The following is a 26857-nucleotide window of genomic DNA, read 5'->3' on the forward strand; positions in this document are numbered from 1 at the left end:
GGGTGGGGTGTCCTTGCCCCAAGTGGAGGAGTTCAAGTATCTCGGGGTCTTGTTCACGAGTGAGGGAAGGATGGAGCGTGAGATCGACAGGCGGATCGGTGCAGCGGCTGCAGTAATGCAGTCGCTGCATCGGACTGTTGTGGTGAAGAGGGAGCTGAGCCGAAAGGCAAAGCTCTCTATTTACCGGTCGGTCTACGTTCCTACCCTCACCTATGGTCATGAGCTTTGGGTAGTGACCGAAAGAACAAGATCGCGGATACAAGCGGTCGAAATGAGTTTCCTCCGCCGTGTGGCTGGGCGCTCCCTTAGAGATAAGGTGAGGAGCTCGGCCACACGGGGGGAGCTCGGAGTAGAGCCGCTGCTCCTCCACGTCGAGAGGAGCCAGCTGAGGTGGCTCGGGCATCTGTTCCGGATGCCTCCTGGGCGCCTCCCTCGGGAGGTGTTTCAGGCATGTCCCACCGGGAAGAGGCCCCGGGGAAGACCCAGGACACGCTGGAGAGACTATGTCTCTAGGCTGGCCTGGGAACGCCTCGGGATCCCCCCGGAGGAGTTAGAGGAAGTGTCTGGGGAGAAGGAAGTCTGGGAGTCCCTGCTCAGACTGCTGCCCCCGCGACCCGGCCCCGGATAAAGCGGCAGAAGATGGATGGATGGATGGATGGAATTCCAATATTGCTAAATTTGGTTTACACACACAAGGGCAACAGGTTTAAAACGAATGGCTAAAATCACTGCACTAATTGGATTTTCAGCGTTATAATGTACTATTTGGACACTTTGAACTCTTTGAACTCTTCTCATTTTAAACTAATTCACAGGACATAGCGTTTGAGTAGTTTGTCTGACTGTGTGTTTGCACCTGTTTGGGAGCTCTGTATAATGGTGTGTATTCAGTGGGGACGATGCTTGGCTGTGTCCTAGATTCTCTGAAGCCAAATGATAATGAGGGAAGATTGATGCTTGCCTTGCGATCCTCCCTCCTCTGCCTCCTCCGCTGCTCAGCTCCGGGCACAGGCACACCCTTTTTGTCCTTCACTTAACATGCATCATCGTTCTTCTTCTTATCGCTGCCTTCACCGCGGCCCCAGCGCTGCTCTGGTGCTCCTGTCCCCTCATTTGTCTTGGTTCATCACACCCACTTCTTATGATTCGCTTGAGTATACAACATCCAGAAGCCTAACATATTGTCAAACACAAGATTTATTTATGTTGTTCTTGCTTGTTGAGAAGAAGTGGGCAATATATAATATGGAAAAATGTATAATAATGTGAATGTTGTTTTGAAGATATGTTCAATCTGATTATGGTGCAGTAATAAATAAATGCAGTAATATTTCATTACTTTTGTGGGTAATTTTACTGACCATTCATGTTAGTCGGATATTTAAGCCTTAACTAAATAATTTAGACATGTTTTAACACATTGAATTGACAAGCAAGTCTAAACCAGGGACACAACCAGGACTAAAGCAAGACTAAAATGGGACTAAATCAGTACTAAAGCCGGGCTTAAACAGGACTAAACCAAGGCAAAACCCAGACTAAAGCAAACTAAAACAGGACTGAACCAGGGACAAAAACAAGGCTAATGTCATAACACATAGTATCGTTAGTATCCAGATATACATTTTTGTTAATATCGCCCATCCCTATTGTTGAGGCCATAACTGATCCATTAACGATCTACGCTAAATCAACTTGTTACAGTGACATTTGCAGCTCAAATACAAATCATTCATACATTACTCCTGTATCTGCTAGTGTCATGTTGCTAATCCATGAGTTCCTAATTAGAAAATAGCAAAAATACAAAATAGTAATTCAAAGTAGTCATAAGAAAACGCTGTGGTGATCCCCTGCATCCTGTCTCTGTGCATATTGGTCCTGGTTTACACTATTTCTCAGTTCAAAAACAAAGGGGTCCAACAGAACATGATGGTGCAGCAGTACTACAAATAGTGGGTATGGGTTTTTTGCCCAGCTGAAGAGAAGCTCAATGCTTAAAAGACACAGCAAAGTTCTGGGCCTTTAAAATCTGGAGCAAAGGTGTATTTCCACAGCTGTCATAACTTGGACTGGATCACTGATGATTATTTGATAAATTTCAACTGTCATGCTTTGTTTTGTTTTTGTAGGACCGGTGGTTTTGGCGTCTACGGAACAACAAGGTGCAAGAGGGTTACCCAATGCAGATTGACCAGTTCTGGAAGGGTCTACCACCTCGTATAGATGCTGCCTATGAGAGATCGGATGGAAAATTTGTCTTTTTTAAAGGTAAGAGAAGACCATAGGAACTGAATCTTATTTAAACAAAAATATGTATCAATCATCTGCTCATGCGACAAAACAAATGTACAATACAAATGTGATGTACTATAAATAGTCTTATATGCAAATTGGCAACAGTTTTTTGCTTTCCATTGCTCAGTACTTACTTACGTAGTACTCACTACTACCGTGAGTGAGCAGTGAAGCGAGTGTGAACAGAAGAGAGAGGGTGCTGCACAGGAGTAACAGGCTTCATGCACAGACACTTGAGAGAGAGTGTTGGCACAATCACCTCAGCGCCTCACCAAATGTTCGGATTGAATCACACTGCCTCAGAACAATGATGCTCTTTTAACTCTAGTAGTACATAATCTACTTATTTTCATGGATGGACGGATCCAATTTACCACAGCTTTTATTATATTTAAGAAATCTCTTCTCTGTGTGGTCTGTGTGTAAAGCTCTTAAAGGGTTGAGAGACGTACTTTATACTTTTTAGGGGATTTTGTCCTCTGCATTTTTCAATGCTGCTGAGGCTTCGCAGGGAGCAACTACACTTACATTATTTAAACATGTGGTCAAATTAAATGGTGTGTTTAATGTAATGATACAAAAACGACAGCGAGCTATACTAATACTATAATAATACTATTCTTACCCATTATGCATATATGCATAAATTCTTACACATTTTGTCTTGGACAAAGTTTCCAAAGGTCTGGAGGGCTGCTAAAATCCCAGTCTGCCATCTGCTCTCATGTTCCCTGCCCTTTAATAAAGTGTGAAATGGAGAATGGTAAAACGTTTGGGGAGAGTCATGCTGCAGTCATGGATCTGTCATCTATTAAACTGGTTCATTCTCAGTTAGCTGACCCTGCTCATGTGAAAACATTTAACTTAACTCTGTTATCAATTATATAGGCACATTATTTATTTATTTATTTTTTTACCAGGATAAAGGTTTGAGAACAATAATAAAAAAAAACAAATAATCACAAATATGTTTTTGTTCAGTCATTTAGCAGCTCTTGGTGTGTGTGTGTGTGTGTAACAGAAAGTACATCCATCGTCAAAACTTCTGATATTTAATGACATTGGAACTCAGTGCACCTTTTCCAGGGTGTTATGAGGTATGAAATGTTTTAAAATACATACATTTTTAAAGTCATGTTATTCCATGATCTATTGAAGAGTTCAATTTGGCTCAGTTAGCCAGCAGAGGTTTGCAAATCCTGTGAACACTTCTTTCTGAAACTGGCAAGAAAATAAGCCTTGGGCCAAAAAATTCTCTTGATAAGATTTTTGAGTGATTTAAACATCAACCATGATATAATACTTCATAAATAAACCAAGGTAAGCATCACTAGAGGGTCTGTTTAAAGATGAAGTTGGGGCAATACTTTGAAAGCTGAAAAGTTTCTCTTCTCTTCTGTTTGTCCCAGGCGATAAGTATTGGGTTTTTAAGGAGGTTACAGCGGAACCAGGCTATCCTCACAGCCTGGTGGAACTGGGCAACTGCCTCCCCAAAGATGGCATCGATACAGCACTGCAGTGGGAACCAGTGGGCAAAACTTATTTCTTCAAAGGAGACCAGTACTGGCGCTACAATGAGGAAAAGAAAACTGCAGACCCAGGCTACCCTAAACCTATCACCGTGTGGAAAGGAATACCCAGCTCACCGCAAGGAGCCTTCATCAGCAAAGAAGGATGTGAGTGTGCCACAAGGTTTAATCTTGTTTCTCTAATAGGTCGGACCGTGTGTGTGTGTGTGCGTGTGTGTGCGTGTGTGTGTGTGTGTGTGTTTTTGTTTGTTTGTGTGTGTTTGTTTGTTTGTGTGTCGGTGTGTGTGTCTGTGTGTGTGCGTTGACATGGGCGCTGAAGCGTGCACGAGTTCTGGTGTTAGATTGTGGCGCTCTCTTGCAGGACGTTTGGACGTGTGCTTGGGTGTTGTGGAGGTGATGGAGAAAAATATAGACGCAGACATGAGACGGGCCTGGTGGGGCTGTGCAGTGTCACAAATGCTGTCTGTGTTGTTGAGCTGCTTGGACCTGATATTTTAATACTTGTGGACAACTGTATTAATGCATGTAATGTATGCGTGTATAGAATTATATAAATCATATCTCAATCATTTTTGCATATCTCGATAATGATATTTAGACGATTTTAAAACAGCATCAAGATTGTGTTCAAGTGTGCCTGCAAATGTCTTTGTTGAGGTTCAAGTTTTGCACAGAATATCAATAGACCATAAAATTTATCACAAAAGGGAAGAAATGTTACTGGATACTTTTGTTTGGGAGATTTTTGAGGGCATTTTAAATTCTCTCTGCATTCTAATTTTGCATCTCCAACAACAATTGCGATGTTGTATCTCCCACCTTTATGTGTCACAATAAAGAACTGGATTTGTGAATGCTAAGGATGTATCTCTGAGTTCAAATCTTTTCACATGCAAACATCAATTTGCATAATGAGGAAAGTTGGAAAATGTAGCATTAGCGTTACATTAACATCTTCCAAACATCCTGAAATCCTTGTTGTCTTTTTTTTGCCCCTCCAGACTACACCTACTTCTACAAGGGCAAAGACTACTGGAAGTTTGACAACCAGAAGCTCACAGTGGACCCTGGATACCCTAAGTCCATTTTGCGCGACTGGATGGGCTGTGACCAGTCGGACATTGAGCGCTTGGGAAGTGGTAACCGTGGAGACCGCCAGCTGCCTCTGGACGATGTGGACATCATGGTCACCATCAACGACGTCCCGACAACCGTCAATGCCATCGCCGTGGTGATCCCCTGCATCCTGTCTCTGTGCATATTGGTCCTGGTTTACACTATTTTTCAGTTCAAAAACAAAGGGGTCCAACAGAACACGATGACGCAGCAGTACTACAAATACCCCGTTCAGGAGTGGGTATGACAGGCCAACTTTTTTATCAAAATGCTCTGACCAAAAGCAGGTGGTCATGTTTTTTGCCCAGTTGACATCGGCTTAAGGCAAAGAACACAAGATTATACAAGAGAACCTCAATGCTTCAAAGACGCTAATGTGGTAGCTAAAGGTAAACGTCCCAAGAACTTGTGCCTGTTTTGTGCCACAAAAGAAAACTTGCTGTGACCAGGGTTTCCACCATTCCAGGTCAAACTAACATTTAAAGCAAGAGTTTGTGGATGATGCTTAAAAAAGATACAGTTTTTTTCTCGGACCTACGACATGTGACTTTCCTTCTCAGTGAAAATGAAATCAGGCCACACACTCTCAAGTTTGTCTTACAAATGCTTATACATGTGACAAATCTAACTTGAAAATAAACAGTGGTAAGAAGGCCATAACCTAAAGAACAAAGCAGGGGTCTCAACTCAGATACAAACATGAATTTATAGAAACATTTTTCAAAGAGGAACATTTTTTCCCCACTAAAATCGCAGTTATACAACAAGATACAGCTCAAAATATCTGACAAAGACTAGAAAGATACAGACCATTTTACACGTTACCTAGCTTTGTCGTCCTCATACAATTTTTTTTAGCTAGGTGGATTAAAATCAACACACAGCAAGTAACAAGTTGAAATGTGTCTTTAAGAACATGGGCCTAATGGTGACAGCACAATCAGAGAAGGTGACCATGGCTCTGTATTAGTATTACAGGCAGTGGAACAACATCGACGTGGTTTAATGAAGTAGCTCTGTTAGGCTCCGCTCTGTTGTAATACCATTGTCTCTTTTCTGTCTTCTGATCATCCCACTCTCAAACCTCGTATGCAAAATCTTCCTGCATTTTATCCATTTGTGCTTCCCATGCTACTTTATAACATAATGTATCATTTGCATTTATTTGATAAACATGCTTTAATTTGCCCGGTAACAGACCATGCTTGTGTTTTTGTTCAAATGTCAAAAATATCAATGGATGGTTTTCTTGTTTATAGAGGTTTGGAATGTCTCAATAACAATATTTGGACAACATTTTCACAATGCATCAGGTATGTGCTGAAGCGTACATGTGAATGTCTTGTTGAGGTTCAAGTACAACACAAAACGTTAACTTTAATTCTAGGCATTGCATTGCATGTCTCCAAAACAACAATTGTGATGTTATACAATTGTTGATACATCTCCCACCTCTCCTGGCTAACATTTCAAACATGTATGTCTCTGTGTCTCTTCAGTGTTACTTTGGCTAATCGTTTTTTGCCCCACTGTCGAGAAACATGCACCATATTGTGCATTTGCAAAAGTCTCCCACCTGGTCGCCTCCATGTCGAAGACTAAAAACCCAATTTAATAACGCTCTGACCTCTGTTGTTGATTGAAACATGCCATGAAGGCCCTCTTGGAAAAGTGCTGAAGCGTCGCAAAACTGCGGCTCTGTGGTTCGGAGCATGCTTTATTTAAACACACTGGCTCCTCATTTAAATGTCATTAACTCTCAAATGACTCATAATGGTTCATTTAGCGGCCATTTAACTCCCCCCGAGGCGTATTGGAGTTCCTTGTCTATGACCTCACACTGTTACATATCATTAGATCATTAGATTCAGTTTTGTCATGTAATAATTACTTCCAGTCCCATACATTGCACATCACAAACATTATCTTTCCCAGGCGACTTTATTTGTGCAAAAAGTCCGAAGTCTTGGTCTCCCTGCATCTGCGCTCCCCCACTTCCCTCCATCCTATTGTTCCTGCTCCCACTTTGAACCTTATTCACTGAGCTCCCTGTCTTACAATAATTGAATGTGTTCTTGGTGCATAACTGTGCAATTACTTGTCGCTGTCGTGAGCCGTTCAGCACATGCAGCATTCAGCACAAATCAATGCTGTTCAATGCCCTCCAGCGCTATTTGGACATGGTGGGAAAACGCACATTTGTTCTTTCAAGTGGGACAATATACAGCAAACACAAAATTAGACACTGCAGGTTCTATCGGAAAATCCGCCGTTTTTGGCTTACGTGTAGATACATGAATGTCAGTCCTATTGGAAAATGGAGTCATATTGTTTACTCAGCCTGTTTCGAGGGCACAGATGCATAGCACGGATCAATACAAGTGAATAGGCTAAAACTACATTACCAATCACCCACAAAGGACAAGCTGGGGGCATATTTTAACTTATAGATGCTCTGCGGTGTGAGAACATCATGGAGTTATAAGGAAAAGAGGCAGAGAAGTGGGGAACAACAGCGCTTTCAGTTTTTTTCTGTGGAGCAATAGCATCATTCATGATTATTCTACTTGATGACGTGTTGGCGTATGTGGAAATAACAGGCAATTGTCCTGTGAACACACCCTTTAAAATGCTCAAAATTACAGAATAGAGGCGAAGCGGAGGTGAAGTATATCATAACACACTTAACTAAAATTGGCTCTAAATATACACATAGTTTGAAGTGTTTATTTGACATAAATGAGCAACAGTTTAGAATATCAGGGGTAGAGATTTCAGTTTGTTTGCCTCTCAAAAATAAACGGAATAATAATAGTCTCCTGATTGTATTTTAGCGTAACAAGCAGTTGCATCCATGGTTAAATATAATATATTTGTAGATTAAATTGAATATCGTACTATTGTGGGCTCAACATTTGTCCTGTAAAACCTAAAAATCATTAATTATGATTATCATCTATTAATTCTATTTCCATTTACTAACTATGCTCTGATATTACTTACACGTACAGTTGCTGAGGGGTTTTCATCTATCAAACGCTCCTAGAGGCGTAACTCAATTACCACATTGCAAACACATTATGTTCCACTTCACTTTTGCTTCAGAATGTATTTGTTTCTGTGTAAGCGTTGAAGGAAGGTTTCTCAGTATTGTAATTATTTAAATGGATGACATCTATATATCTATCAAATTAATTTATTAAGAGCACTTAGAAGGCATAAGTTGCACAAATGAAAGTCGTTGTCTCTAGAAGTATATTATTCCATTCCATTGTTTCTAGATCATGGTCCTCTTTGCAGAAAATGTGCTATTCTTTTAATTGGCACCACTAAATTACCCTTCACTGTCTTGTCTGACACATCAGCACGGAGTATTTTACTGCTTTAATCATGAGTCCAGTTTCGTCTTGTTCAGCAGGTTCATGCAGTAGAGAAGGGCCTTTACTTGTTAAGGTGGTTGTCGGCTGTGTAGTTGCTGCTTGTGCACTTTTCCCCCAATGGTGGCTTCAAGTGTTGTGCGCTGGTCGTTAGTCGGTATTGTTATGCTGTAAATTAAAAACGGAGTGGAGTTTACCCTGGAGAGCACTGGGCTGGAAAAAATATAGTCAATCCATAAAAATACACCCACAGCTAATAATGATAATATCTAATCTATTCCACCTACACTCATGTTGTAGTTCTTCCTCCTTGCACCAATTCATAATAAGAATTTAGGGGAAACAACTGTCAGAAATAATCATGTGTGTCCATTCGTGCAATACTGTCAACATAGAGAAAAGTGCCTTGCTTAAGGGCACAACCTTTCATTCTATTTTGTATCCACGGTCTGAGAGCAGGGGCCATGGCTTCTTATTCTGCTTTATGGTTGCCGGCACTAATGCTAGCAGGAAAGGTCATTGGTTTATTTATTTCCTGTCATAAATGAACAGAAGGGATGTATATACAGTATTTACTGAGATTGATGTTTAAATAACATGTGTATTAGCAAATTATGGCAATGGAAGGAAGCTACATAAAGTAAACGTAACACAGTGGCAGCATTATTCATATTACACAACACTTTTATGAAGATAATAAACTCAGAGCATTTATAATGTTTTGTGTTCCAGGAATCTTGAGGATGCGTAAAAAACACCTTAACAAGACACGTCATTTAAATATGGTGACCTGGCACTGAAATATAGGAGGCTGGGTTGTAATTTATACTATGCTGGGGGATATGCAAGCCCACATTCATATTCCTGTTTAGTGTAAAGTGTCCTCTGTAAATAAGCCAATACTTGAGATTGTTCGCAAAACGGGCACAAATGGACAATGAGTGGTCAGCCAGATGTCTGTATTCTTCCCAAATACGCTGTGCAATTTGTATGGAATAGTGTTGCTGGTACTTAATTACATTTGTCCCAGGTTTGCTGTTCAACGGAAAAGTGAAGCCAACACAGGGTTCATTCAACACATTTCAAATACCACAGTCATATACAGTAAACATGTCAAATTAGTTTTCCTGCAGATGTTTACAATTAGCTGAATGTCCGTTCATGCTCCAAACATTTCTACCATGAACAAATGTTCGGTCCCATCTCTGACAATGTTCACTGTGAGTTTGGGAGTGGCGCAGAGGCCAAGTTGTGTTTTAACTTGCCTGTTGTTGCCTTTTCTTTATAACCCTCTTTTTGATCAAAAAAATAAATACATATTAACCTTTAGGTGAAAAAAAACATATCAAAGGTAGTTGAAAAAAACTGATTTATGAAGTTCTTTGGGTTATACGACTATGGTTAGTACATTTTGTCACATCTGCTATAGCTTTAAGAGATATTTTTTCTGTAAATACTGTTTGAAATTAGACCGCTTTTTGAAATAAAGGGGTTGGTTATTAAATAAAATTTTAAAAAATTATATAAAAATCTGAATCTACTCATGGCACTCTTTGAGAAATAATGCACTTTTTTGTTTAGCGGGGTTTTGTTATGTTTCTAGTTATATTTCTTGTCTTTATAGAGTGAACAATTTGAGATCCTTCTTTATTTAACATTTAATCTTTTGCACATTTTTATGACAATGCTTATGGCAGAGGCATGTTTACGTTCATAGCTTGAAAACACTTTCTATTGCAGTATATATTGTTTTACTATTTAAATGCTGAATGGAGCCTGATTTTTTTGTTTATATATATTTTGTTTGGTTTTATCGTCCCACGCGAATTATATACCAATAACACTATGTTCTGTTAACAATTAAATGTCAATAAAAATGAAAACTTTATTGTCTCATGATGTCGTCTGTCACATTTTGAACATTCTAATGACACAGCGTTTGAAAGGGTCAGTACAAGCACTTTAGTCTAAATAACTTTTACACTGAGTCAGTACCCATTGGTTTAAGAAGTCTCCATGAATATTACTGGAGTTTGAAGGGCTTCTGAGATTATGTGCCGTATAAATTGAGCAGATGTGTGTAATAAATCTGTCTGGTGCGTCCTGCTGAAATAACCCTGTGGGACATACAGCTCCTCCTCTGCTGATTCGCAATATGCTCTGCCACATGCTGAATAGCCACACCGGATCTGACAAATTTTATAACACCAACCTCTTTTACACTTCATGGACATTTGCTGTGCCCACTTAAACTTTAATTTCTGCTGTAATAGTTCATTAGATTACGTTAATCTGTAAACTGCTTGCAGAGCACAGTTGCGTTTACTTCACAACCAGCAATGGCCCTTTTCTGAAGCTAGCGTCCGGTATCGATTACAATACAAACATTGATACTTGGCGCAAACATCAGTGTGTCATGTTTTGATTTTGTATTTAAAATAAGGAGTGACTCAATCCTCATCAAGGCATATTAATACATTTAAAGAAAAATCATACACCAGTGATTCTAAATCTTTTCACACAAAGTAAACATTTGGCCAGATTTAAATCAGATCTATAACAGGACTATTCTAGGTCCAAACTAGAGCAAAACACATGTCCAAAACAGGACTACATCATTGCATTATAGTTATTCTACAAATCAAGACTTCAAATCAAGAAAACAATCAAAGTGCACAGGAGTCCACATTCCCAGTATGCCGAGTACCACCCAGTACCCGGATCACAGCGTGAGAACCACTGCACGGTCATTGTTGTCAAAAGTAGCAAATCTGGCAATGACATTATTTCCAGTCTTCTACTTGTATTTTATCCTGCTGTGTGGCACATCATCAGGTCAATACCAGTTTGTGCATGAGATCATGAAGCTCATATTGTCCACCGTCTTGTTTCCCATCCTGCATTGGGGCAATTCTCCAGTGCGTGTGTCTGTTGGAGGAAAATTTTCATTAACATTAATAGGATGAGTCTGAACTTTCTAAAAAGCCAAATATTTAAAAAGGTTAGAATTCTTAATGCTGATGTTTTGAACTGGTATCTCTATAATTGCCGAAAATTGATGCAAGGTTAAATATCTTTTCTATCAAAGATTTACTACGAAGGTGAAAAATTTTACACTATAGTAATACAAAGTGGTTGACAATTATGTTGTGAGACGTCCCATTTAGACTCCTGCCCTCCACCTGAAACTATTGTATCAATTCCTATAATGTTTTGAATGGAAATAATAGAGTTTATATTGAAATGGTCCTGTCCCAGATGTGGATACCTTTCACAGCCGGTTGTTTAATGTCAGAGCCGTTCAACTTCACAGTACTTTCAAGCTTCTCCTTGTCTTTGTTCTCAAGACTCTGGCCTCCTTCCATTGTCAAATTACACTCCTGCATTTAAAGGCAAAGACATGTTAGAAATCAGGACAAAGCAGTTTGATTTGGTAATTTTTGAGAAGAAAATATTAAGACCTCATTTTTAAACCTGTAAACCAGACAATACGAATACAGACAACTAATGCAAATACAACCCTATTTCACCGCAGACCTTGTTATTATGGAATTTACAGTACGGTATATTGTTCACTATGGTAAATTGTATGGATGAAATGTCTGATCAGAGGGACCAAGAACCCTCCTGACCAGGAAGACCTTGGCGGTGAGTGTGGAACACAGCGATACGGAGCAGAAAATGAGAGGAGATGGGACAGAGGGAGAATGGATGGTATCAGCGCCACCTCTGGTTATCAGGTCGGACATCTTTAATCGTTCCCAGACGGATCCGTCCAAGACGCCAATCCAATCAGAAAATATACCATCACTAAGTGGAGATGAGCGATGGGATCACCGTACACGTCAGCTGCCAGTCTCTCATTGCCTGCTCGTGGGCTGTGATGCACACTGGACTATTACAACAAGTTTGAAAGTTTGTACACCCTGTATTCATACCATGGCTCTACCACAGCAAATAAACAAATCAATAAATAAAGGTACACGTCCATAATTTGTAATACCTGTGTTTCAACCTGTCAAGTGTTTACGTTTAATCTTTTGCTTCCATTTATTTTATTACTGGTGTCAAAACTTTAATCTGATTTTGAGGTAGATCTTTGTATCTGTCTCCATTTCCTTTATGTATTCTGGTAGACAAAGAGCCTTCTTGTTAAATGCAATGTTTTAGCAGACCCTGATCTAAAGCGTGAGCTATAATAATGATCATTTACAATTTTACATTTAATTTTCAAGGTGTATAGTAAATTGATAGTATATAATATTCGGTTTGTCCATGTAACTGTTGCTGTAGTGTAGGGCCTGTTAAGATTGGCCACAAGACTGTAATCGTTTATTTGGATCCCCATTACCTGTCACCAAACTGAGAGCTACTCTTCCTATGGTCCAATGGTATAGGTTAAGGTAAGGAAAAAGGTTTGGGAAAGTTGTCAGTGTTTGTGGTGTGGGCAAAAATGTAGTAGCTTAATCTCCCACTTTAATATCTTTTAGCAGCAATGGCCAGTGTTTGTTATGACGTCCATGAGCACAAATGTGGCTTTTTGTTAATGGCTTATGAACAGTTCTAAGGTATTTATAAAGTGTTGCCTCTGTAGTTAGACTTTAAAGCATGTCATTCCAGGAGTTTCTCAGTCTGAGGACGGTTCTGGACCTGATGTGACCCTGTGTGACCTGCAGCTCCACTGCTCCCTCAGACACATCACTCACTCTCCCTCTGTCACGCTGCACTCCTGTGAAACAACACAACCTCGAGCCTCTTCACTCATATCTGTAAACTAGAGACTTGGCTAACCTATGAATCCATTTAATTAAATATGGGGGCTGTTAGGTTTGGACATTAACAAAAAATAGTAGGTCTAATTTTGGGGTCGAATTTAATAATTAGAATTTTGCATTTGACAGTTTCGATGAACCTCCACACCTTTAATAAGACTTGGAACATTAATATTATGTTGGTATAACATCAAAATGCTTGAATATTTCCAATGTTACAGAGTTGTTTGGACCAACTTAGCAGCCAGAGGGCCAACAAAAATTGGTCGGAGGGCCAAATTTGGCCCCCGGGCCGTAGTTTAGACATGGGTCTAATTAAAGCCAGTTTAGGTTGAATAGGTTAATGATACTTTTCTTCCTTAGAAAACAGGTTATTAAAGAATAACCTATTTTGACTGATTATTAACATATATGTCAGTGTAATATAGAAGTCGTGCAATTGTTGATCCTGAGAGGGACATTTTTCTTCAAATGTGTAATAGAAGATAAACTCAAAGTTTATAGCCACGTCTACTCTGGTTTTCTGACTCATGTTGTTTACAACATCAACATCAATCCATCTACAGAGTAACTGAGGTATGAGTTTAGCCTTTAGACATAAGAAAGGAATTTCAGCCTCAGCCCACCTAACTGACCCCAAGAGGCCGCCGTGACTCCGACGTGTCCGCAGCTTCTTGAAGCGGTTCTTCACAGCAGCAGCTCCTTCAATGGCTGACTCCAAAGATCATTAATACAAAAAGAGCCCCTTTGTTTCTATGAGCAGTTATTTATTATGAAAACATGTGCATGGCATGTATGTTGTAAAACAACAGTGGGCTGTAGTAATCTTGTCTCATGTCTAAATAAAATACAACTATAGGCTATAAAGTGTCCTTGCTATAAATACCAAAAGGTTAACTGAGAGGCATTGTGGTTGACTGAAGAGCTAGAATGTGTCTCTGGAACTTAACAATAACAAGGCAATGTTTGAGGTGCTACCATAGAATTATAACGTGTGTGTTCACATATAGACCCATAAGGCTGTTACACGTCAAACTTACATTTCTCAAACTCTTTTGCACAGAAGTAACACCTCCTGTTTCATGAGTCTATCTTTGGATCCCCCTCGGCCCCCACTTCTTCAAGAGACGTCACGTGAGGTGAGGCTTGTCAACAAACATGGCGTCACACAGAAAGGTGCTGTGATTGGCTCAGAGTGACAATTCAGACCTGTAGCAGGAGGAGAGCTCCCGCAGTTGCTATGCAGGTTCTACAGAAGGGGCAGACGCACGTTTGAAGCCCCGGGCACAACAACATGAACTGCCTGATACTATCACGAACTAACGCAACATTTTTAATAGTTATTTCGTGATAACTTCACTTTTTGGTGATTTTTTTAATTTTGTGATACTATCACATAATTTTGTGATAATTTTGTGAACTTGTGATACATACCAAATGCAGATTTTGTTCATGAGTTTTCCCAATATCACTTATTTTTATTTGGCAATGTGGATGGAGCGAGAGTCTTGACATGGTTGTAGGCTTGTAGAAGTAGTAGAAGTAGTAGTAGAAATAATCGTAGTTGTAGTAAAACTGCTTGTGCTAAAATGTCAGTCTGCCTTTGCCTTGGCTGAGGATTCTGCAGCGCTGTACCCGTGGACCTCCAGGGCAAAGCCCATGGCTGAATTAACTTGACTCCTTCTGGGCTATCTCCATCGAAATGAGTTGCTATTCATCCATGTGCATGACCCTCATGTCATATATATCCATGTCCAGACTCTCGCTCCATCCACTTGCCTGGCAGAAAAGAAAAAAAAAGTGATCGATTTTATTTAAACACCATCTGCTCTTTACTTTGTAGTCAGACCAGGAACATTATTTTGAACATGTAAAATAATGTCTTTGTTGTGAAATATTATTAATCCTTTCTAAGATTTTGACGAGTTTATCGATCCACAAGGGAAATAACTCAGACACAGTAGCTAGCTAAAAATATAAATTACTATAAAAACAATTCATAAGAAATACTAGAATAGTAAATAAAACTGTAAAACAATTGTTTAGTTATTGTTCATTTAATTTAATTTGTTAGAGCCTTTGTGCATCAAAGTGTATGTGGAATTTCAAGAAATATTTATTACTCAAAGTACCACCAAAGAAAAGATTTGGCTTTCTGAGTACCACCAGATTTAATTTGGGTCTAAAATAGGACTATTTCAGGGATAAATCAGGGCTAAACCAGTTCTTATAGGACTACACCATTGCCACAGTAATTTTAACAAGAAATTACTGAAAAGGTGCAAATAGTTTTAAATAAAATGTACTCTAAATGAAGCAAACACTAGACCTGAAGAGGTTTTTCAGTACCACCTAAAGGACCTGGCGTACCACCAGTGGTGCATGTACCACAGTGTGAGAAACACTGGACTGTGTGGGATTATACTCCCTCTAATCATTAGAGGGTCTAATTCTTATTATCATGTGTGGAAAACATAAGTAGTAGGTGACAGATCAAGTCCTACTATATTACAACCAGGTGATCTGATCTGATTCTTCTGCGCTATGTTGCGCTACCAAAAATAGTCTACCAAAATTTCTTTTGGGTTTTCAGTAACTGGGTTTTAGATCTTTTTACATCAAGTTTTTGTTCTGTTAATGTTTAACATTTAAGCAGCAATACAGTTTAATTGCGCAAATTACATTAATGTGTATCATACGTTTTAATACAATGTTTCTTTTTTTCCCTACTAAAATTTACGTATTACGTCATCACGTTGACCCGGTTGTAGCGGAAGTGAACACGTGTGGAGGAAGACGCATGTTAGGAGGCCAAACATATTGCTTTGGTACTTTTACATGTCATTTTTGTCTTGACTAATCGCGAACAACGTGAATTGTGTGTGTGTACAATTGATTATTTTGTGTTGATAAGCGTGAGAAATGTTTTTTTTAGGATCTTGAGCGCGTTCTGTCATTAATGTCTATGATTTTACTGTTAGCATATCCACAGCTAGCAAAGCGGCACCGCACACTACTTTCTTTTCCTCTTTGTGTTCATTGTGTTTTCTCCCCTCAAACAGAAGCTGTAATCACTCCTCGCCATGGCTGTCAGAGCTGCATTTGAGAAGAATAATGAAATCGGCTGTTTTGCCAAACTAACAAACACGTATTGTTTGGTGGCCATCGGAGGAGCCGAAACATTTTACAGGTCATTCATATTTTTGTATCAAGTAGTTCACTGTAAAACACGTTTAATGTAAAGAGCGCTATACGCATCATTCATCTTAAATGCGAATGTCTCAAGAATGTGCAATTTACCAGACATTTTAGAGCGCTTTTGTTTGTTTAATTGACATGCGGTGTCTGTGTATAACTCCATGTGTTTAATTGTCCACAGTGTGTTTGAAGGTGAACTGTCAGAAACCATCCCAGTAGTTCATGCTTCAATAGCAGGTTGTCGCATCATTGGCAGGATGTGTGTTGGTAAGTGTTTAGTTTAATTAGTTGTATTCATCTTATTACGTCATGTTCAGAAATAGTAATTTTCCTTGTGCAGGAAACCGCCATGGCCTTCTTGTTCCTAACAACACAACAGATCAGGAGCTCCAGCACATTAGAAACAGCCTCCCAGATGCAGTGAGGATTCAAAGAGTTGAGGAGAGGTTGTCTGCTCTTGGGAATGTCATAGCCTGCAACGACTATGTGGCTCTGGTCCATCCTGACCTTGACCGAGTGAGACATATTTCTTACATTTACACTTTATTTGGATTCAATGTTAGAAATCCAATACTCTTGTCTGTATGTAGAGTAGTAAATATACCAAATGTATGTTCTCTTTCTCAGGAAACGGAAGAAATCCTTGCAGACACAATGAAGGTAGAAGTTTTCCGACAGACGGTGGCAGAGCAGGTACTAGTCGGCTCTTACAGTGCGTTCAGTAACCAAGGAGGTCTAGTCCATCCCAAGACATCCATAGAAGACCAGGATGAGCTGTCCTCCTTATTACAAGTTCCTCTTGTGGTGAGCGTCAAAATTAAATGGAGTAATGTCCAGAGCTAAAGCAAAACGGCTGAACAGCAAATGGACCTATTTCTCTTTTATTGCATTTATTTCTATATTCTATACACAACTTTCAATCTGAATCAGTACATGGCAAGTCAATAGGCTTTTTTCTGGTTCCTCTGGAGCTCAACTGTGGGCAGACACTTCTAGTTGCACAAATGGAGCCAACCCAGTGTTTTGGATGACTTTGTTAAATCAACACTGCGTACCTTTCTGGAGGTGGCAGATCACTTGCCTGATTCCATGGAACCTGAATAGTCAAAGCCTTATTATATCTAAACTATATTATTATAGCCAAACATTTCTATGGATACAAGTAGGTGGAGGCTACTCCAGGTCAAGTAAGAGTCAGGTTTGTGGAGCTTCAAGGTTGCTCACAGTATAGATGATTTTTAGGTGCAATAAAAACATCCAAACTTAAAACATTCCTTTGTTGTAGTTGTTTGGCCTAAAAGTTGCACTGTGAGGCCTTAAGCCTCTTTGAGCTTGCCTGCTTTTTAAATATTCTTTTGAGAATCTGTATCTTCCCTTCAAACTAATTACTGTACTCGTATAATATACTTTATGAAGTTTAAATTAATAATAATACATCCATGTTAAAGCTTTATTTACACTCTCAAATGTCTTAATTTCAGGCTGGCACAGTGAACCGGGGCAGTGAAGTGATCGCAGCTGGAATGGTGGTGAATGACTGGTGTGCTTTCTGTGGGCTGGACACCACGAGTACAGAGCTGTCTGTCATTGAGAGTGTATTCAGACTGAGTGACTCTGCACAACCTTCAGCCATCGCCACCAGCATGAGAGACTCACTGATTGACAGGTAAATACACTGTATTTGATATACTTTGGTATATTTATGTCTTTGTGATTCATCAATGCTAATTGTGAAGAAAACTGAGGAACAATAATACATTGAGTTATCCATGTGATGTCATTCAAGTAGTCTGACCGTCTTTTTAGTATGTTGCATTTGAATTCTAAATCTATTCTAAAAAATGATAGTGATAATCATAACAAAATTCAATGTGAAATAATGTGACAGCATTCAAACTGAAGACAATTATTTGCTGTGTTCTGCTCCTTCAGTAGAGCTCACCTGTCATGACTTCCATAATAGGCAACTGGGAGATTGGTTATTTCCCACTTGAACATTAAGAGTTCTGAGCGTTTGCTTAATTAACTAAAAAATATGGCTAATGCTAATCTGAAGGCTAAAGAAAAGTAAACACTGTAGGAATGTGTCTCGCGTGTCCCATAAAAGTATTGTCGAATTTAATCTAACAAATGTTAGCATTGTTAATGTGGTGATAAACCTCAGATCCACTTCTGGCGGTGATCAGTCGTTGTGATGTGATGTGAAGTACAGTTTATCTCGAATGTGAAGCAGGAGTCCCTCGACCTGCTCCCAGTTCACAATCTTGAGTGGCGTTCAGAAGTATTCCTAGTAGTCGGAGACGAGATAAATCCCAGTGGCCTGAACTCGCCACACGACTCAAATATAACAAAATCTAAGGAGTAAAGTGTCTGACTACTTAATACTGTGTACTGCACCAATGCATTAGGGAAATGTCAAAAATAACAGTTTTACCATTTTTATTTAAATGTTTTGACAATTGTATTTGTTTTTTACCTTTCTTTTTAGCATGGCCTAAACCCTGGAAACATCTACAGCTGATCATTGCTGTCTGACCTCAACACGATCAAAAACATGCTTTTACTGTATATGTAGAAAGCTTTTTATCACACCGCTGTCAACAGCCAGATTATGGTCATGTGATTTATTGCCCTACTTTGGGGTTGGGATTGACAGAACGGGTGAGAATGCTAATGGTAAAGAAACAAAACAGGTTATTCTTCTATGAACAATGTAGTTTTATGTTTGTTCTGTAGTCTCTGACCCTACATTTGCCTGATTTTTGTAAATTGTGGAAAATAACTTCCTCTTTTGCACAAAAAACTGTGATGGTGATGGAGAGCTTCAGATGGTTGTGTGTACTTAAGACAATATAACATTTCTAACATTTCTTCAAGTATAAAATGAGCTCTCTTCAAATTAAAAAGTAATCTTTTTATATGTTGAGTCTTTTTATTGTCCGTTATCAGTGGTCCGGTCCAAAAAGATTGGTTGATTATAAAATGTTAATAAGAGCACTAGTACATACAAACATTTTGAAGGCAACTTTTATTGGCAAATGCTTTGAATAAGAGCAATGCATCTACTTTATGTACAGAACAATCAAAGTGTGATGGTGTAAGTAGCCTAAAAGAAATAAGTAATACAGTTTGATTATAGAATCCATTATACTCTTAACAATTTCAAACACACTTTAATTTTTTGGTATGGGGAATTTCTATAAAAACTCAGAAAAACAAAATAGTCTATAATCTATAACATACAGTTAAAAAGTCCACATGCTAAATTTGTAGTGCATCGCAACCTTTTTTTTTTTAAATATACCGGTAAAGTCTCAAACAGATGGTTGAGTGGATGATGGAAGAAAAGGGGAAAATGAAGCAAATCGCAAATAAACATCTCACTAAACATCAGGTGAATTAGGAAAAAAACAAGTCAACCCCTTTTATTAATTTATGTGCAAAAGAAGCTCATTTTCTACAGTAAATACATTTTATTCTGTCTATTGTTCTATGCTATCAGGACACACGCCACACAAGTTCTCAAACACGGATGGAAGAGAAGTATGGCTCACAGTGCAAAGAGCAGATTTAAAACCACCTTGGATGAAAAGCTCCACTACAATTTGGGGAGTAATGCTTTCACTCTAAAGTGTAATAATATAATTGTGTTCAACAGCACTGCAAAAACCAACTCGATTAAAAGAAAAGTATCTTTTCCAAAAGCTCTGTCTTTCAACAGAAACAGAAACCATTTGTCTTACATTTGAGCATAAAGGTGTGAGTGGTGTGCGTGCATTAATGCCAGAAAGTGGCAATAAGGTGATTTGTGCTCAAAAGGCTAAAAACACATGAACTGCAGGTCAAGTGTAGCAGCATTTTGCTAAAGGCGCTAGTCCTAATATCCCTTTATTATGACAGTTCTAATATACTACAGTTAAAAAGGGTTTATCTTTGAACAGGCTGTTGATTAAGACGACATCGTGTGGCGGGACCTGTTGAGGTGTGTGGGGACAAATATTGCACACAGAAATAAACGTTAAAAGTTATAGTGTTTCTTTTTAAGCCTGACTCACTTTACAGTGAAGCAAAAACTAGACATCGTCAGGCTGAGAAAAATATAAGATTATACAGAAAATAACCGGAGAACAAACTCAACTAAAAAACATTTTAAAAGTATACAAATTATAAAACAACTACAGATCTCGCATGAGGTTTAAAATCAAGGGAATAAAAAGTCAAACTGTCGGGTAGTTTTTTTTTTAATGCACGTCATAATGCGCTCATATGCTAAGTTTTGTGAAACTGACGGTTAAATGAGCAATATCAATGTTATCGCACCGGTGTTTTTTTTGTTTTGTTTGTTTACTGTGCCTAGCTCTAAAATGTCAGGACCTGGTGAAGTTAGTGCCAGATGAAACAAGCAGGAACACCACATAGCAACGCGAATGATCCTTCAGGGCTGTACTTACTGACCAATACTAAGTGGGTACAGGCTTAAACTCAATGTGGGGAAAGCTAATGTGTGCCTGCAATGGAACACAGTGTAAGAGAACGACATGTGGTGGGTTTTACGCCCCCCAGCCCCTGACGTCTCCCCCAGACTTCATCCTGGACCGTAACTAGCATCCAAACGTTTCCTGCGAAGCGTAGACCATGTAGAGGAAGCCGTCCTCGTCTCGCTCCTGCTCGTAAATCTCGGAGATCGGGGTGGACACGGACACCATGCTGTGTTGGTTCACCAGCAAGAAGAAGGCCTGTGTCGGGTTGAGCTGCAAACGGCGTCTGGTGGGAAGATGGAAGACAAAGCTGATGTGCTGAAGTAATATTACACCTAAAATGTGGTGTAATTTCAGTGAAAATACACCACATTTAGTGCTACTTTAGACCAATATTCCGTTCCAATGTACATCAGGTTTTGTCTTGGTTCCTAATGTCAAAGTACAAATGAGTAACTTTTTCAATTTGTGGTAAAATGATCCACATCTACACGGCCCAAAACTATAAGCAAAGTTCATCATGTGTTCTTTCAAGGGAACAGGGGAACCAAAAAGACAATGCGCAACAGAATCACATGACGGCGCGACGTCAGGTGCACGTCCTCTATAGAAAAGAACAACTGAGGACGCTTACATGTGAAAGTTGCTCTTAAAGTGCGATGGCAGTATTTCAAATTGTGTTTTTAGGCCATTTATTATCCAAAGTTCACAGACAAATCGTTGAAATGTAAAACATGTTTAAGCCCACCTTCTTCCTTAGGAACATAATTTTGTTCCATGTTTTGCCTGTAAACATACCAAAAGTTCAACTGCTGTGTAATGGTGCCAAAACATAAATATAATGTGATTAACTTAACTTTGGTGATAAAGTATCGATATCATAGGCTGCTATATCGCTATAGCAACACGAGTCATTTTTTAAAAAAATTATTTACTAAATTATTTTGTGACAGCACTACAATTTTTGATTCTTGTCTAGATTAAGGTAACTTTTTTATGCAAAACATTTAACTTTAATTCATTGTTTTGGTAATTAAAATGGGTGTATTTGATGATGTTTGTGCAGGTCATGGTTTAACAAAGAAAAAACATTGTTAAAATGTATTGGTTCTGCTAAAAAAAATAGTGACATATTTTGTAGAATATCATGAGCAATATATCGATTACTACATGTGTCACAATATCGTGAGGGACCCTGTGGTTCCCCACCCTTGAGAGTAACACTATCTGCAAACAGCTGGTTGGTCTAGCGGTTTTACAGCTTCAATTTCATTCAAGTACCTGATGATCTTGACAAGCTCACTCATGTTGACATGGTCTGGCACCAAAAACTTTGTCTTGTCCAGAACTGGAAGCTGCTTCTCCCCCTTATACCTCTCAATAATTACCTATAAAAGAGAGAGGAGAAAATTATTCACACACAATTTCAGCATCTGTTTGTTTTGGGTTCTTTGGAAGCAGGGTGAATTCATGTATGTGATAAGGGGGAAACATTGATTGACAGTCTTTCTGAACACACTTTCTATTTGTCTATATTTGTCCTAAAGTGTCTTTGTGTATCTTGAAAAGTGTTCATTATCATAAATTATATTATTAAAAAAGTGTCTTACAGGGATCTTGTTGGGGTGCTGCTCCCGGATCTGCTGGACTTCCTTGCACCGGTCAGCTGAAGGAAACAGGTAAAGCATTTTTTTTAACAGCTAAATATAACAGCAAGACATGAGATACCAAAGAAAATGTTCTGAATGCAAATTTGTAACCCAAGTCCAGAAAGAACAGGGTCATACACAAAATGCTTTCTAAAAGGATGACTGAACTATTTGTATGTTTGGTTATGTTTATGTTTGGACAAATTGTATATTCCTTATCCCGAACTGCAGAAAAAGTCCTGACTAGTTCTCAACACTGCTAAGGTTCAAAGCTCAGAGGGCATTTAGAGAATCATGATTTGAATAGTGCCTTTGTTTGACAGGGCTGTTTTGCTCGGTAGCGGCAGGTAATGTCTAATAGCCATTGTTGCAAGAGCTTTGCCAAATCCACTGGCATAGTGGCAAACTTTAACCAACTTCACCATAAATAATATGCGCTTGGGGCTAGTAAATTGAAGATGAGGTCATGAAGCTTTATGGGCAAATCACTATAAATCACGTTAATAATTCAGCCAGCACAGGGTAATGTCACAGTGAATTGTGTGGTATTAAAACTGGTTCACGCGCTTTTCTTTTATATAAACCAAACTCTGCTTTATTCAGTGATTTATCTTCTGAGCAGACACAAAGCACAGATTATGCACTACTAGCATAAAACTACAGTATAATTAACTGACCACGTGTACTGTTATTGTGTTTTCTTTAAGCAGACTAAAGCTATAACTGAACACAGCTTATAATTTGGCACATATAAAACGAGCAGGCCTCAAGTCAATAGCTTCATAAACGCCAAAGCTATTGTTGGAGACCTTGTTACACTGTCCAGGCTATCTGAGAACTAAAATGGACATTGCCTGATCGGATATAGTGCAAATTCATCCAAAACAAATCCCACTTCTAACCAATATAACTCATTAAAATGACATGTAGACACTTGACCCCATCATGAGGGATTACAATTACGATACGAGCACTCGCTGTGTGTTGTATGCAATAAGTAACAGAGTAGTATTCAAGCGTAATAACATCTGACACAAGTAAACACGAAGCTAGCAGGCCGGCTAAGTTTAAAGCTAGCGCAGACAGCTGCTCCTCAAGCACCTTAACCACCCTGTTTCTCCTGGATCTTACCAAACGTCCTCCTCTGTTTGAAGGGTCTGTCGGACGGCATCGCTGTCTCTGCCTGCGGCCGTTATTACGTGGTTAATATACGGCTTTGTTTCTCGTAAATAGTGGGTAAAACAGAACGATGAAGGTTCTTGTTTCTCCTCTGCTCGTCGGTCACAGTCTCGAGCTCAAACTGCTTGGACAAACAAAGCAAGAAAACCTAGCCCTGACGTCATGACGCTGTATTTAAAGGCGACGTGCACCAAGTCAAATACCGTCATAACAGGTCACACACAGTAATAACAGGTCATATACAGTAATAACAGCAGGTCACACACACAGTAATAACAGGTCACACACAGTAATAACAGGTCATATACAGTAATAACAGCAGGTCACACACACAGTAATAACAGGTCACACACAGTAATAACAGGTCATATACAGTAATAACAGGTCACACACAGTAATAACAGGTCACACACAGTAATAACAGGTCATATACAGTAATAACAGGTCACACACAGTAATAACAGGTCACACACAGTAATAACAGCAGGTCACACACACAGTAATAACAACAGGTCACACACACAGTAATAACAGGTCACACACAGTAATAACAGGTCACACACCATAATAACAGGTCACACACCGTAACAGGTCACACACACAGTAATAACAGGTCACACACAGTAATAACAGGTCACACACACACAGTAATAACAGGTCACACACTGTAACAGGTCACACACAGTAACCGGTCACACACAGTAATAACAGGTCACACACAGTAATAACAGGTCACACACCGTAATAACAGGTCACACACCGTATTAACAGGTCACACACCGTAATAACAAGTCACACACAGTAATAACAGGAGGTCACACACAGTAATAACAGGTCACACACACAGTAATAACAGGTCACACACAGTAATAACAGCAGGTCACACACAGTAATAACAGGTCACACACACAGTAATAAGAGGTCACACACTGTAATAACAGGTCGCACACAGTAATAACAGGTCACACACAGTAATAACAGGTCACACACAGTAATAACAGGTCACACACAGTAATAACAGGTCACACACACAGTAATAACAGGTCACACACCGTAATAACAGGTCACACACAGTAATAACAGGTCACACACACAGTAATAACAGGTCACACACCGTAATAACAGGTCACACACACAGTAATAACAGGTCACACACAGTAATAACAGGTCACACACCGTAATAACAGAATAACAGGTCACACACAGCAATAACAGGTCATATACAGTAATAACAAAGATGCGTTTTAACAATAGGCGGTGCACATGCTACATCTATGTCTGCTGCATAGCAACACTACAGTAAGTAGGACTTTATTATACACTCCGGGGGGAATAAACACTCAAAAACATGACAGGGACTTTACGAACCAAAAAAATAGTGTAACGTTGGTGTAGCCTACATAGTTAGAATAGTAGTCTTAGTTAGTCTAATTCTTAATGATAATAGCAATGATTGCTATTATTCTCTGCACAACGCCTACTTTAATGGAGTCACAGTTTACAAGTGTCTGTGCCTTTAAATCCATGCTTTAAATCTGTTCTCCAAACCAGGAAATGGATGTGCTGCGTTTGTAAGTTCGTAACATGTTCGTAACATGTTCGTAACCACGTAAACGGGGTAACATATTTCCATGGTTCATAAGGCCGGGAATCTGACTCAAATTACTCAAACGCTTAACAAAACTGTATTTGCCTCACTTTACTTGTTCCATGAAGCTGTGCGCGTGAAAATATAGTTTGAGAAAGTAGTGTGACTTTCCTCTATTGTAAATTTGACCCAAGCAGCCCACGTGACCACTCCTGCAGGTAAGGGATCATACGTTTTTCTCTAAAATATAATATATATAATATATATTATATTATTATATACATATATACATAATATATTATATATACATATATTTTATATATATATATATATATATATATATATATATATATATATATATATATATATATATATATATATAGCTTGTCTTGTTGACTTGTGTAGGTATTCATGTAAATTTTCTGAGATTATCATCGCAATAACCAAACATGTTGTGGCACCATGATTGAGATTGGCGTTACGGAAAATAAGAACCTCAACGCTTCACAGCGGGCTATTGTCAAGCTCTCAACAAAATGTCATAACGCTGATGCTGAAGTTCTGAGATTCACTCTCAACCTGATTCAAACAAATAGGCCATAGGCTGTAACTCAGAATGTGGCTAGAAAATGAATTTCGCTCCACCACATCAAGACTACTTTTCAAAAGTGGTTTTCCAATCTCAAAGATATACTTGAGCTGGGGGAAAAAGTTCTCCGCATGATTTCTGCCAGTATTTGAGAAAATAGGTGTCGAAGTTGCCAGTTTACCCAAATATATGACAAATTGGGCTGTACACCCATCTTCATACCTTCTTATTTTTTTCATTCTTTGATTGATTACTTCAGAAATTCAGATTCTCAGATACATAACTACTTTCTTGAGGGATGTAAAGTGGTGAGACTCTGGGTGCTTTAGTTTATGTGCAAATGTAAGTTAAAAAAACAGTTTTAACAATTTTGCATGTTATCGTTACGCACTTGAAAACTCTTACTCCACATTTAGTATTCAACTGAACGCTTCAACAATTACAAATTCTCTAGTCTTGATTCATACTACACTATAAAAACATAATCTAAAAGTAGTATTTTAACCCTTTCAACACCAGTTGCCCATTTGAAGAAAGAAAACATAGGCTATTGGTAAAGGTTTTATTCTATAGAACGGATATAATTTTATGTAATGTATTTTCAATATGAATAATTACAATCATAAAAGCAGTATTTACATCGTGATAAACAGGCTAATTAACATGTGTATCTTTCGATCTAGTATAAGGCAAACTTTCTGCAGAATAGGATATACATACAAACAGAGGAATGATATAAGTATGATTGATGTCAAAATGTGTAAGTACAACATTAACATGAGGCCATGACATTGGACTGGTTTGATTTTTACCTTTTGAGGACAAATATATATCTTGGCAAATTGACAGTAAACAAAGATCAACCTCCTCGGATACATTTACCATGTTAGACAATGTCAATTTATCACTAGCACCTACACACCAAGCTAGTAAGTTATAAAGTTCAATTGGCACAATCTTTCTGGCAGAGGAAACATTTAGATCCTCTGATGTAGGAGGCCAATTTACATCCATACTAGGGGCACTTTTGACCGCTTGTTTCATCCATACTAGGGGCACTTTTGACCGCTTGTTTCAGTGATAC

General features: G+C 38.8%; 3 protein-coding genes and 1 long non-coding RNA gene across 5 annotated transcripts in view; 2 read left to right on the forward strand and 2 right to left on the reverse strand.

Moving 5' to 3' along the window:
- mmp24 (matrix metallopeptidase 24) overlaps window positions 1–5458 on the forward strand; it is a 38525-nt gene extending 33067 nt beyond the window's left edge. Inside the window, exons 8-10 of the mRNA XM_072452058.1 lie at window positions 2133–2271; window positions 3708–3974; window positions 4829–5458. Of these exons, the coding sequence (XP_072308159.1) occupies window positions 2133–2271; window positions 3708–3974; window positions 4829–5190 (768 nt within the window). The 3' untranslated portion in view covers window positions 5191–5458. The remainder of the gene's footprint in view (window positions 1–2132; window positions 2272–3707; window positions 3975–4828) is intronic.
- Window positions 5459–8898: 3440 nt separating this feature from the next.
- Window positions 8899–13867, reverse strand: LOC140365564 (uncharacterized). Its single transcript, XR_011927835.1, has 4 exons — window positions 13719–13867; window positions 11589–11700; window positions 9085–11248; window positions 8899–9021 (listed from the first exon to the last, which is right to left on the reverse strand). It is a non-coding gene; the product is annotated as an uncharacterized lncRNA (long non-coding RNA).
- Window positions 13868–15841: 1974 nt separating this feature from the next.
- eif6 (eukaryotic translation initiation factor 6) lies at window positions 15842–18979 on the forward strand. Of its 2 annotated transcripts, none has more exons than XM_072452059.1 (7): window positions 15842–15920; window positions 16155–16282; window positions 16472–16557; window positions 16631–16806; window positions 16918–17094; window positions 17772–17956; window positions 18779–18977. In XM_072452059.1, the coding sequence occupies exons 2-7, from the start codon at window positions 16176–16178 to the stop codon at window positions 18786–18788; spliced, it is 741 nt and encodes a 246-aa protein (XP_072308160.1). In that variant the 5' UTR covers window positions 15842–15920; window positions 16155–16175; the 3' UTR covers window positions 18789–18977. The 2 variants fall into 2 exon arrangements, with proteins under 2 accessions (XP_072308160.1, XP_072308162.1); XM_072452061.1 differs by having other exon boundaries at window positions 15875–15920; window positions 16158–16282; window positions 18779–18979.
- Window positions 18980–19303: 324 nt separating this feature from the next.
- LOC140365566 (microtubule-associated protein 1 light chain 3 alpha) lies at window positions 19304–23770 on the reverse strand. Its single transcript, XM_072452062.1, has 4 exons — window positions 23549–23770; window positions 22379–22434; window positions 22050–22156; window positions 19304–21054 (listed from the first exon to the last, which is right to left on the reverse strand). Exons 1-4 carry the CDS (start codon window positions 23586–23588, stop codon window positions 20892–20894), a joined length of 366 nt encoding a protein of 121 aa, XP_072308163.1. The 5' UTR covers window positions 23589–23770; the 3' UTR covers window positions 19304–20891.
- Between the last annotated feature and the right edge of the window lie 3087 nt (window positions 23771–26857).

The sequence above is a fragment of the Eucyclogobius newberryi genome, unplaced genomic scaffold, assembly GCF_026437365.1.
Source record: "Eucyclogobius newberryi isolate DKJ021-1_F unplaced genomic scaffold, fEucNew1.0.hap1 SCAF_19, whole genome shotgun sequence".
NCBI classification, from domain to species: domain Eukaryota; kingdom Metazoa; phylum Chordata; class Actinopteri; order Gobiiformes; family Gobiidae; genus Eucyclogobius; species Eucyclogobius newberryi.

Bases quoted from the DNA above. Each gene is read 5' to 3' on its own strand.
- eif6 (XM_072452059.1), top strand. From the start codon at position 16,176: ATGGCTGTCAGAGCTGCATTTGAGAAGAATAATGAAATCGGCTGTTTT. The intron at 16,558-16,630 runs GTAAGTGTTTAG...TTCCTTGTGCAG, and splicing joins CATTGGCAGGATGTGTGTTG to GAAACCGCCATGGCCTTCTT. The intron at 17,095-17,771 runs GTGAGCGTCAAA...TCTTAATTTCAG, and splicing joins TATTACAAGTTCCTCTTGTG to GCTGGCACAGTGAACCGGGG.
- LOC140365566 (XM_072452062.1), bottom strand. From the start codon at position 23,588: ATGCCGTCCGACAGACCCTTCAAACAGAGGAGGACGTTTG. The intron at 22,157-22,378 runs GTAAGACACTTT...TCTCTTTTATAG, and splicing joins AGCACCCCAACAAGATCCCT to GTAATTATTGAGAGGTATAA. The intron at 21,055-22,049 runs GTACTTGAATGA...TCTTCCCACCAG, and splicing joins GAGCTTGTCAAGATCATCAG to ACGCCGTTTGCAGCTCAACC.